Genomic DNA, 13117 nt, shown 5'->3' with positions numbered 1-13117 from the left:
GATCATAGGGCATCGCAAGCTAAGAGATATGCAGAGCCCATGTCAAAGCAGGGAGGCACGTCAACAGGCATGTGAACTATTCTGAGATAAACGTCAGAATGTGTAGGTGAGGCCTGGAGATGTGTTTGGAAACTCTCCTGCCCCAGGTGACAGCTGTGCCGATTTCTCAAGGGGGTGGCAGTTTAGCGCCATCAAGGAAGCACAGGAAGGTTGGCCAAATCATCAGCCCGAGGGAAGGCTGGGGAGCTGAGCGGGCAGGAAGTGAGTACGGCTAGCAGAGGAGAGGGGCGGAAAGCTTTCCAGGCTCCCCTCTTCGATGATGGCATACTAAGGCCCCAGTCGGACTTAGTGATGGTGCAGTGCAGACATTGGACATTTGCCCCATGGTGGGCCCTGCACAGCACCTGGGCCACAGTGTCACAACCTGATGCAGATGATATTCACAGCTCCGTCCTCGAATGTCTCCTTCTGGGCCCCACCTGTTTACAGGTCTAGGCTTTTTGACAAATCATAAATGCATACGTTCACACCTTTCTTTCGGTTTCTTATTTCTGATATCCCTGGTCAGCTGTGGGCCTGGACACTAGCCTCATGTGAACCAAAGCAGAAGCTGTATTCAGGAAGGAAACCCCCACCTTACCGGGCATGGGAAGCTTGCTTTTGACTGGCTCTGAAGGTCTGAGGCAGTCTGGGGTTCACTGGGGGTGCATGCTTATTCTGCCTTTGGCATGAAAATACCCGTGTCCCACCCACATCGAAGTGGGGGGTGCTGGTGGCTACTTGTGGCTGGCTGGGTACGTATTTGGTGTGGCCTGGGAGAGAGACTTCCTTTCTCCAGATGGATCTTAGATGCCTAAATGGGTTAGCCCAGGCAGAGATTTTAGAAATGCAGGTGAGATAAGAGCTAAGCACAAAGTTCCCAAGCCCCAAATTGCCCCACAGGCAACATAATGATTTTAAATAATCCAGTTGGAATTTTTTGTTGTTTTATGGTTTTTAAAAAAAATTTTAATCATTTTATTGGGAGCTCTTACAGATATAAAAATCCATAAATCAATTATACTAAGCACACTTGTACATATGTTGCCATTATCATTTTCAAAACATTATCTTTCCACTTGAGCCCTTAGTATCGGCTCCTATTTCCCCCCCCCCTCCCACCTACCCACCCCCGTGAGCCCTTGAAAAGTTATATATATAATATATATGTCATATCTACATAGATATTAGATAGATATTATATATATCATATCTAACACCATCCACTGTATCCTTTCACCCACATTTCTGTTGTTTGTCCCTCTGGGGGGGATGGGGGAGGGTTTTGTACATCCATCATTGTTATGGGTTCCTCCTTTCTCCTCCTTCCTCCCTCCCCCTCCCATCATGGCATTGCTATTCCAGGTACTCTTTCTGAGGGATTTATTTGTCCTGGCTTCCATGTGTCAAAAGCTCTTATCTCTACCAATGCACATACTCTGGTCTAGAAGACTTTGTGAGGTAAAACTGGCATCACGATGAGGGGAGGAAGCATTAACGAACCAGAGGAATGTTATATGTCTTTTTGGGGCTATATTGCACCCTGGCTGAATTGTCCCTTTCATGTGACCCCTCTGTGAGGGGATGTCCAATAGACTATAGAGAGATTTGGGGTCTCTATTCCACCCCTTCTCCTTCACATCGATGTAATTGTTTGTTTTTGATCTTCTGATACATGATCTCACCAATACCTTGTGATCACACAAACTGCTGTGCATCATTCACGTGTGCTTTGTTGCTTCCCTGCTAGATAGTCACTTGTTTAGCTTCAAGCCTTTAAGACTCCAGGCACTGTATCTTTTAGTAGCCAGGCACCATCAGCTTTCTTCAACACATTTGCTTATGCACACATTTTCTCTTCAGTGATGGTGTCAGGAAGGTATCCCACAGTGCCAGGTTATTAGAACAAGGAAGACAAGTAGAGGCCCAAAGTCCATCTGCTACCTTAATATTTTAGCATATAAACATATGTACGTAGACCAATACCCCAATCCTTATATATTAATATATTTACATATGTACATGCTTATATGTATACCTTTTCATATAGCTTTTGCCTCCTAGTACTTTCTTCTATTTCCTTTTACTTTGTTCCTTCCTCACTATCATGTTCACCCTTCATTCAGCTCTCAGTAATTCCTCTCTGTTACATTATAATTGATCAAACCCCACAAAGTGTTCTACACCCTCCTCATCTTCAATTTTAGATCCTTTGAGGTTCCTTTGTCCCTGGGTTTGTTGGTCTCCTCCATTTCCCCTGTATCCTCTCTCCCATGTCCCCTGGGACCATTGATCCTATTGCTTTCTCCTTGAGATTGTTTTTCAGGCCTATTTTATATAGATACACATATAGAAAAATAAGTTTAAAATTTGTAAGTAGAATTTTAAAATAATAATAATAAGGGAGAATGCATTTTAAAAGCCTATAAATAGTTCCAGTTCAAAATTCAGTTTGCACTTTTCTTTACTGCATCTTAAATGCAAATTTTATAGAATATGCATTTTTAAAGTCTCATCGCTATTTCTCCAATGTTTATTCCTATATGTATTACAGAGTGGGTGAAGGGAGACAGCAGTCGGTGTAAGATATGAAAAAAAAGTTATAAATTATCAAGAGTTCATGAAGGAGAGGGAGTGGGGAAGGGGAAATGAGTAGCAGATATCAAGGGTTCAAGTAGAAAGAAAATGTTTTGAAAATGATGATGGCAACATGTACAAATGTGCTTGACACAATGGATGGGTGTATGGACTGTGATAAGAGCTGTAAAAACCCCAATCAAGTTATTTTAAATAAACAAACCAACAAACAAACTAACAAATGCATGTGAACCATAGTTGGTGTTGGTGGCGAATATTGAAAGTACCATTGAATACCAAAGTGAAAAGGAAATCTATCTTGGAAGAACAGCCAGAATGCTCCTTAGAGGCAAGGATGGTGAAACTTTGTCTCGTGTATTTTGGACATTTTATCAGGAGGGACCAGTCCCTGGAGAAGAATGTCATGCTTGGTAAAGCAGGGGGGCAGTGGACAAGAAGAAGACCCTCTTGACAAGTTGGATTGACACAGTGGCTGCAGTAGCAGGATCAGAGATAAGAACGACTGTGAGATGGGGCAGGTCGGGGTGTTGTTTCATTCTGGTTTAGAGTGGGTTGCTATGGGTTGGGCCCGACTCATGGCACCTAACAACAACAACAAAGTGCACAAGAGCAGGGACGTTGTGCTATTGACGCAATATCCCTAGAACTAGGACAGTTCCTGACACAAATAAGGGATGCACTTTTGTTTTTAATGAGTAAAGGGGTGAATTAAAACATGAAACATTTCAGATAACAAAGGCTGAGGACATCTGGGAGTGGTCCAGCCTCTCCCTGATGTCCCGTCGATTTTGGGGGTTCCATTCTGATAGAAGAAAAGGAAACAGGTACAGAAGTCCACGTAGGAGACCTCCTGGGAGGAGGCCTGAGGGAGCAACTGAACAGAAAAGTTGGTCATCAGTAAACAGGCTGTGGACAGCTCACCCAGCAATCCCAGCTGAGTTGTGCTGCATTGTTTGTTGTTGAGCTAGGTATGAGAGGTTGTGTGATGATGGTGAAGCTACCACGGGCTGCATCTTCAAGGTAGGAGCATGAATACTTCATCCTCTGGTGACTTCCAGGTCAGACTCCTATACTGCTCTCCTTAAGGAATGGTCGGACTTTGGGATTTAGATTTCCCAGACTCACAGCTGTGGCATCCTGGCAGGTGTTAGATTCTGTTGTTCGTATATTGTCCATGTCCTGATTATGCTCCTATTGGAAGTGGATTTATCTCCACCGCTAACACAAATAGTTCTGTGACATGCCAAGATGTATTTACAAATTTTATACGATTGATTTTTCTCATGTTTAAACATATTTATCTCTTTGATAATAAAAAGGTATCTCAGACATACAATGAATTTTCAAAAAGTTCATGGGGAAAAATCCGTTTTTAATTACATTTTTCCCATGAGGTTTTAGAAAGTGTCTCCGATGGCTCTAGTTGTTAGGTACTGTCAAGTCAGCCTCAACTCACAGAGACGCTGTGTGAAACAGAAAGAGGCACTAGCTGGGCCTGTGTCATCCTTATCGCTGCTCTTACATCTGAGCTCAATGTTGTAACCACTGTGTCCGTCCATCTCCTTGAAGACCTCCTTCTTTGTTGTTGCTCCACCACTTTACTAAGTATGATGTTCTTCTCTAGGGACCGATCTCTCCCAATAGCATGTCCCAATACAGTAGACCAAGTCTTGGCATCCTTGCCCCTAAGTAACATTCTGACTGTACTTCTTCAGAGAGGGGTTTGTTTATTCTTCTGGCAGTCAGTCCGTGGCACTTCCAATATTCTTCACCAGCAGCATAATTCCAACGCATCACTTCTTCTTTAGGCTTTGTTATTCAGTGTCCAACTTCCGCGTGCACACCAGGAAACTGAAAAGACCATGGCTGAAGAAATTCACTAGAGCCCACTTTCAAAAGGAATAGCACCTAGGATCTTAAATTTTTGTTTCTAAATAAGCAGTCAACTACATGCACAGGGAAGAAGCATATCAGCATTTGTGACCATAGGATTATAGATTTAAAAATCCAAAATCAGAGGAGGGAGTGATACCAGAGCTTAAATCCTGAGCACCCAGTTTGCAGAAGGCTATGGAGGATAGTGGGAACCTAAAGTCCATTTGCATGGTCATCAAGAGGGGTGAGCCTCTGACCGTAGAGTCTACAGATGTAAATAGCCTGCTATCTGTTAGAGAGCACCGTAAAGTCAATTACGGCAGACACAGATTAAAATGTAATATCTTATCATTTGATCCCCCTTTTCACTCATTTCAATTTTGTTCCAGCTTTTAATATTTTTTGCTTTCTGACTAAATGATATTTTTTCCCTATTTTGTCATTTTAGTTTTTTGTTGTGGATGTTTGCTTGTTTATTCACTTTTTTTCTCTATAGAAATCCAGCATAGATAAATCAATGGCATCAGTTCCTGGATTAATAGTTACCTAGGGGTGTAATTACCTAGGGGGGTGGGGAGATGGGAGGCAAACAAAAATGAGCACAAGAAAGAAGAAAATGTTTGCAGTGGATTGTGGTGAAGGTTGAAGCATCCTAGTATTATCATTGAATGACTGAGTTGTGTGATATGTGAACTATATGCCAATGAAATTATAACAGTAGAAAAGAAGGCGATACCATGACTTGGGTCAGGCGCGCCTTCGTCTCACAGTAACATCTTTGCTGTTCAATACTTTAGAGAGATCTTGTGCAGCAGATTAGCGCAGGGTGTGCATGTATTGTTTGATCGCTCAACTGCTGCTCAATGAGCACTGATTGTGTTTCCAAGTCGGATGACATCCTTGACAACTTCAGCCTTTTCTTCGTTTATCACATTATCTATTGGTCCACTTGTGAGGACTATGGTTTTCTTGACATTGAGTTGTAATCAATACTGAAGGCTGCAGTCCTTGATCTTTATCAGCAAGTGCTTCAAGTCTTTTTCACTTTTAACAAGCAAAGTTGTGTCATCTGCATATGACAGTTTGTTAATAAATAACCCTTCCCCAAATCCTAGTGCCGCAGTCTTCTTTGTTATTTTTTAAAATAATTTTATTGGGGGCTCATACAACTCTTATCACAATCCATACGTACATCCATTGTGTCAAGCACATTTTTTACATTCATTGCCCTCATCATTCTTTTTAATATAATCCAGCTTCTGTGAATATTTGCTCAGCATACAGATTGAATAAATATTGTGAGAAGACAACCTTAACCCATACTTCTTTTTATTTTACTTATCTTTAAAATCATTTTAAGGGGAGGTACTCTTACAGCTTTTAAAACATTCCATACACCGATTGTATCAAGCATATTTGTCTGTATGTTGCCATCATTATTTTCTTAATGTTTACTTTCTATTTGAGCCCTTGGTATCAGCTTGTCTTCTTTCCCTCCCTCCCTCTGCCCATCTCCCTTCCTTGTGGCCCATTGATAAATTATGTTATTATTACTTTATTTTATTTTTCTGTTTGCACAACTGCATTTTGATTGTTGTACAAATTCTTCATGAGCACAATTAAGAGTTCTAAAGTTAGCATTCTTCTCAAGGCTATCCATTACTTGATATGGTCCACACAGTCAAATGCCTGTGATGAATCAATTAAATACAAGTAAATATGTTTCTGGTATCTGGCAGCTCCCTGTCAATGTCCTGCTGCAACCATTATTGGATGATCTTCATCAAAATTTTACTTGCATCTGATATTAACGCTATTGTCTTATTTGGGCATTCTCTTGGTTGATGTTCCTATGGAATTGGTAAACATTTGTATCTCATCCAGTCAGTTGGCCAGGAGCCATCTTCCAAATTTCCTGGCATAGGTGAATGAGTGTTTCTAGGGCTTCCTCAGCTGTCGGCACCTTTGCATTGGGATTCCACCAACTCCTGGAGTCTTGTTTTTGACTAATGCTTTCAGTGCACCTTGGACTTCTTCCTGGAATACCATTTTTTGAAGCCACCTTCCAGTAAGATTGATTTTTGGAAAAATGTGGTGTGGAAGGGTGCCTAGCTGAGTGAACCATCTATTATGGAATGGATGGTTTCCTCCCACAAATAGGTTTCCATTTGTCTAGGTCCTGACCCTCAGTATTAAGAAGTTATACTCCATGTTTTGATCCGCTGTGGTTATCCTATGTGTTGTAAAGTCTAATCTCTGATGTTGGTGGTGGTGGTAAGTGCCATTTACTTGGTTCCGACACATGGCGACACTATGCACAACAGAGCGAAACGCAGGACAGTCCTGCACCAACCTTCCAATTGTTCCTATGCCTGAGCCCGTGGCTGTAGTCTTGGTGCCATTCTATCATGTTCAAGGCCTTTCTCTCATTTGCTGCCCCGTCACTTTGCCAAGCATGAAGCCCTCTTCCAGACACTGTTCTCTCCTGTGTCCAAGTTTGTAAGACAAAGTCTTGCCATCCTTGCCTCTAAGGAGCACTCTGGCTGTACTTTTCCCGAGACAGATCTGTTTGTCCTGTGAGCAGTCCATAGTACTTTCAATATCCTTCTCCGGCACCATCATTCAAATGCATTGATTCATCTTCAGTCTTCCTTATTCAATGGCCAACTTTCACATGCATATGAGGAGATGGAAAAGACTACAACTTGTCAGGCACACCCTAGTCCTCAGAGAAATATCCTTGCTTTTCAATACTCTAAAGAGGTCTTGTGCTGCAGATTTACCTAACGCAGCATGACATGTGTTTTGATCTCTTGATGGGAGCTTCCATGAGCATTGATATGCATCCATGTAAGACAAAATCCTTGACAACTTCAATCTTGGCTCCATTTATCAGGATGTTACCTAGTGGCTCCGTTGTGAGGATTTTGGTCTTCTTTACATGCTAATGGGGGCATGATTAGTAGCAGTTATATTAATGAATTAGGATTCTATCTACAGATTCCATTATATTTTGAATACATTAATTTTGATATGTCAAAGGGGTTAAACAATCAAGAAAATAGAGCCTAGAGGAGAGTACATCTTTTGGACCAGAACCACTGTACTGGGGCCCTCCTAGAATAAGAAGAGGCAGAGAGAGTGCCTTCCACAACAGTCAGCGCTCGAAACTCAGATGTAGAACCTGCTGAACTGTGCGAGAAGAGCGCTCTCCGTGTTAATGCCATCCACTTCTTGAACATTTCTTTCAGTGGTACTAAGAATCCTAGACACCCTCCTTGGGCACAACTGAAGGAGTCAGGGCGGGACTTTCAGGTGGTGCATGCTGAATTGGAGGCAGCTGTTCTGAGAGGCAGAGTGTCAGTGGTTTAGTGGGTTACACTGTGGGTTGACCGACTGCAAGGTCAGCAGTTTGAAACCACCAGCTTAGCTGAGAGTGATAGATAAGGTTTTCTACTCTCATGAAAGGTTACACAGTCTCAGAAACTCACAGGGTCACTTCTGCTCTGTCCTCTAGAGTTATTATGGGTTGTCATCAACGTTATGGCAACGGGGGAGCTCTGAGAGGCAACAGACTCTCATGAAGGCCTTTTGTGAGACTCTGATATTCTCATAGGAAAATCAAGGGTGGATCCCTACAATCAGGGCAGAAGGTTCACAGGCACAGATCCACTTGACCTCCCCCCTTAACCCCCCCCAAAAAAACCAAACACAAAACCCATAGTAGTAGGTCATATTTGAGACATTGGAATTTGTCATTTGCATTATGGTGCAAAGACTATGGAAAGTGCCCTGGCCTCCCCAAATCCCTGACGTGCTTGTCTTGGAAGAAATCCAGCCCTAGTGTTCCTTAAAAGCAAGCAAGCATGGGGATGCATTATCTCAGGTACTTTGGGCATGGGATCAGGAGAGACTCATCCCTGGAGCAGACATTATGCTTGGCAGCAAGAAAGCAGAAGACTCTTAACAAGATGGATTAACATGTTTGCTGGGCTTATTAACAACAACCTTCTGCATGGTACTATCATGATAGGCACCTGACATCATGCATTTGTCAAAACCCATAGGACTGTACAATCCGGAGTGTGAACCCTATTTAAAACTCTATGTTAGTTAATAGCAACAATAGCGCCATATTGATTCATCAGTTGTAACAAAGGTACCACACCGATGAAATATGTTCATAATAGGAGAAGCAGTGTGTAGAGGGGGGAGGAAAGCATATGTAACTCTGTACTTTCTTCATTGTCTGTATAAACCGACGCTGCTCTGAAATTAAAGACTAATTAAAAATAAACAAAAACTTGGAGAAGAAGCTGTCCCCTGGGAGTACCCCGACCCTACACACTATCCAGGAGGAGCCCTGGCGATGTGGTTCCACACTGGCTGCGATCCCCAAGGCTGCGGCTTGACATCACCAGCTGCTCTCAGGGGGCACTTCTCCCCCGTCCTGCAGGGTCACCGTGGCTCAGAATCACCTGGGGGGCGGTGGGTTGGTTTGGGTTGGGAAACATGATCAAAAGCAGAGTGAAGAGATAGGCAGCAGATAAGGATGTGGGGCAGGGACAAAGATGGGAAGTGTTCAGGCTTGCCAAGTGAGGCTTAATGAGTGAATCTCGACTCAGAGGGGCAACTCAGGGCTGTGCTGTGAGAGACAGTCTTCCGTGTCTGCTTTTCTCGCTCTGTGCTTTGTAACTCCCGGGGAAGTCAGTTTCCAGTATAGTTCACAGGCAGTTTGTCTACTAGGGAGGTTTGGTCCTTTCCATGTTCCTTTGGAGGTCACGTCCCTCCTTGCCCTGTGTACTCCCAGCTTGATTGCTGTAGCCAGGCTCTCCTTCTCAGACCTCCAAGGAGGTTTGCCTTCACTCACACGGACTTATCTTGGAAGAAAGGAGAACACTCAAAATGTTCCTTTGAGGCAAAGATGGCAAGACATCTCCTATGTCCTTTGGACATATCAGCAGAGACCAGTCCCGGTGAAAGAGCATCATGCTTAGCAAAGTGCAGGGGTCAGGAAAGTGAAGAGGATGCTCACCAAGATGGACTGACACAGTGGCTCAGACATAAGAGCAATCGTGAGGATGGGTCGGCTCCGATAGTATTTGGTTCTGCCATGCACGTCATCATAACTGAATGTACAGCACTTGACAACAGCAGCCCTGAAATGTGACAGCAACACCTACTGGGTGTTGCCATGTGATTCACCTGGGACACCTTTGCAAAAGGAGAGGGTCTACATCTGAGATGGGTGAGAGCCCTCAGCTCAGGCGGGTGTCCATGGAATATATGGAGGCCAGGGGGAAAGGGTGAGGCAGGCATGGGAAGCTGTTGGTGGCACTGGAAGGTGAGGGCCGTGAGTGATAGTGGAGCAGAAACAGGTTGAAACCAGAAACATCCGGATGACTTCCATCTTAGGGAAATATTCCCTGAGCCTCTGAACATGGGCACAGATGTGAAGGAGTCCCAAGAGAGAAGGAATTTCCATTTCAAATGTGGGGCTGAGACAGTCGTTCTGAGCTACCCAGTTGTTGAACATTCACTCCATATTCGTCGAAACTGCAGTAATTTAGAGCAGTTGAGTATTTAGAATCAATTGTGTAATTCATTCCAATGTTTCCCATTCATCAATGCCTTGTGTTTGTTTGTATCACCATGAGAAAAATAAAAACACGGGGAGAAAGGATCCCCCTCCTTTCATTACCAGCAAATTACCACGGAGTTACAACCCTAGGGGCCTTCAAGCGAAAGAACATCTTGCTTCAATGAGATATAAATAATGAACAATAATTAGAAAGATTTCTTCATGGAATGTGTTATTTGATGTTTCCTTTCATCTGTAATATATTGAACTGAGCTCTGGGTCTGGGCTGGTAGCAGGGCCTGAATGGACATCGCTGTGGGTGAGTCACAGGAGAAGGAGACCCTCCCTGGCCTGACCATGTCCTCCTTTCCCAAAGGGCTCTTGGGATGCTGATGAGACTTCCCCAGGGCATCCCTCCTTCCAACATGGACCTGGCCACTGTCACCCGCCTCTCCTCAGTGGACAAGAGCTCACAAAACATAGGTCCTTTGGGGTGACCCATATGGCATCTTGTAAATTAGTTAAAACATTCAACATTCAATTAGTGTTGTTAACAAATTCTGGTTTCTTTGTTTTCTTAACACACAGACTTGGTAGGGATGACATTTCCAGGCACACACCGAGTACAGCTGCAGAACTGCTGTAGGCTCGGGAGGGGGTACAGCCCTTGAACATACCTGCCCCACGCTGGTCCCGAGGGGCAAGAATCCCAGGAGCATCATCATGAATCTCCCCAATGTGTTCCTCTTTATTTTTTCCTTGCTCTTGTGGGAGGCATTCAGGGATGGCCTCTCATTTTTTCCCTGCTTTATACTGTAATGATCTGTTTATAGATCGACTTCCTCTATTAATCTACAAGCTCTTTGAAGTTAACCATCTGACCTCATTATCTCCCAAGCTCTACATAGGACTTGGTTTTATTTAGTGCGTCTGTGATGAGAAAGTGTTATTGTGATCGCATGAGTTCATCATCTGGCGTGCTCACGAGGCTGGAGTCAGCTCCCTGGAGATTGGGAAGGAAGGTGCCTGGTGGGCAAGGCAAGGTGGCCTTGTAGGAGGGGCCGCTACAATGTGGTTGCGCAGCATGGACCAACATTTTGCTGTCTTTCTGCCTCCCAGGACATTCCAGGACCTGTCCAAACAAGTGGACCTTTCCTATGGCACGGTCCGGGACTCTGCTGTGTATGAGTATTTCCGCGCCAAGGGCACCAACCCCCTGGAACAGGACAGCACGTTTGCGGAGCTCTGGCGGACCATCAGCAAGAACGGCGGGGCTGACAACTGCGTGTCGAATCCCTCAGAAGGCATTCGGAAGGTAGGTGGAAGGGACACTGGGCTAGTGAAAGACAAGGACGGGGTAGAGGCGGCATGCTCCCTGAGGCAGGAGTCACCTCTGAAGCCTCCTCCAGCTCTGCAGACAGGGGTGATGTCAAGGCAGGAGAGCCACAATGGAGACATGGGGATCGCTCAGGTGACGACCCCATTCTCAGTACCAGACACAGAGGGGCTATGTGGTACGTGTTTTCCATGTTCTTCCGGTGTAGATGGTAAGCTAATACCAGGCAGAATGAGCCCAGGCCATGGGCCTAGCTGTTCCAAAGCTCTCTAGGTTTGCTTCAGAGAGGAGCATGTCCACTCTGAGGCCACCCCAGCACATGCTGATGTAGAGTGATGGGTGAGAAATGAAGGGTGAGGGGGTGGGGGCTTGTGAGAGGGTGAGAAACTGGGGCCAGGGTGAGGGGGCCTCCATGCCTCCTGTGGGAAGCACTGGACAAGGCTCAGCCAGTGGGTGGGTCTGTGGCACTGGGCGCTGGAGAAGGGTGCGTAGGGAGGATGCTCAAGACATAAGCCCAGAATGGAGTTGGTAGGTATTGTGAACAAGTGTAGGAGGAGAGGGTGGAGCAAGGCGGGGGCTGGTGAGAGAAGGGTGGAGGAAGGGCAGCATGTCATGACAGTATGTCAGACACTATTGATTTGGGCTAGTTTCTCTCCATGATGGGGAGTAAGCATGATCATTCCATTTCACAGATGGGCAGCAGAAGTTTGGGGACCAACTCCTTGTTACTTGAGGACTTGTAGACTGCTTGAGTTTGGGATGAGGGTTTTGGCATTTGTTCCCCAAGGCCTTTGGGGAAGAAAAGGGTGGGCTAAAGACAGTCATAGACTTTCCTTATTGCTTTTCTCTTCAGTGACCCCTCGACCCCATGGGTAATGGCTTCTGTCTCTGAGGCCATCTGTGGACAATTCCAGAAAATGGTGCAGCTGCATGGTTAGAGCTATGTTTCTCTGAGAAGGCTGGCTGGCCATTCTGCTTCCTATTCAGTCCCTACCCATCAATTGCAACCCTGTGGCCTTTGTGCATGTGCATGCTCACGTGCACAAACACACACACACACACACACACACACACACACACACACTTACACGTTCACAGACTTTCCATCCTCGTACACGTGTTTATGTGTGCATTCCTATAGTCAGCCCCATTCACTCACACGTGCTCACTTGACATTCAGTGACACACACTAACACACTCACTTATGGACCTCATGCACACCCACACACCATCTTACATTCACAGACATGTAACATTCACCTATACACATGAACACATTTGTTCGCATGCACATACACATTCAGGCAGATATATTCTTGCACATACATGGAAACAGCACACACCCACATGCCCACACATGTTCATACGTGCTCACATGCTCTCCGTCCAAGGCTATGTGGTAATGGCCTGGGTATAATGAAGAAGGCAGTCAGAAGCAAAGGAGCAGCTGGAGAAATGATTTGTGGCAACGAAGGTACATGCCCTTTTCTTCATGATGAAACAGTTCCTCAGACATTTGGCAAGCCCTTTGTGATAGTCTGGGTACTTTAGAGAAACAAATCCACAGAAACTCATGTATAAGAATGAGTTTTATATAAAGGGTAAGTGTGCATCAAGAAAACATCCCAACCCAGTGCTGCCCAAGCCCACAAGTCCAACATTAACCGATTAACCCCTATGTCCAACAC

General features: G+C 44.8%; 1 protein-coding gene across 1 annotated transcript in view; it reads left to right on the top strand.

Annotated features, from left to right (window-relative positions):
- GRID1 (glutamate ionotropic receptor delta type subunit 1) overlaps positions 1-13117 on the top strand; it is a 900473-nt gene that overhangs the window by 830891 nt on the left and 56465 nt on the right. Inside the window, exon 13 of the mRNA XM_075559162.1 lies at positions 11213-11408. Coding sequence (XP_075415277.1) covers positions 11213-11408 — 196 coding nt within the window. The remainder of the gene's footprint in view (positions 1-11212; positions 11409-13117) is intronic.

This window comes from Tenrec ecaudatus, chromosome 10 (assembly GCF_050624435.1).
Source record: "Tenrec ecaudatus isolate mTenEca1 chromosome 10, mTenEca1.hap1, whole genome shotgun sequence".
Taxonomy (NCBI): domain Eukaryota; kingdom Metazoa; phylum Chordata; class Mammalia; order Afrosoricida; family Tenrecidae; genus Tenrec; species Tenrec ecaudatus.
Note: the sequence above shows the minus strand (reverse complement) of the source record. Positions and strands in the feature narration are given on the sequence as shown.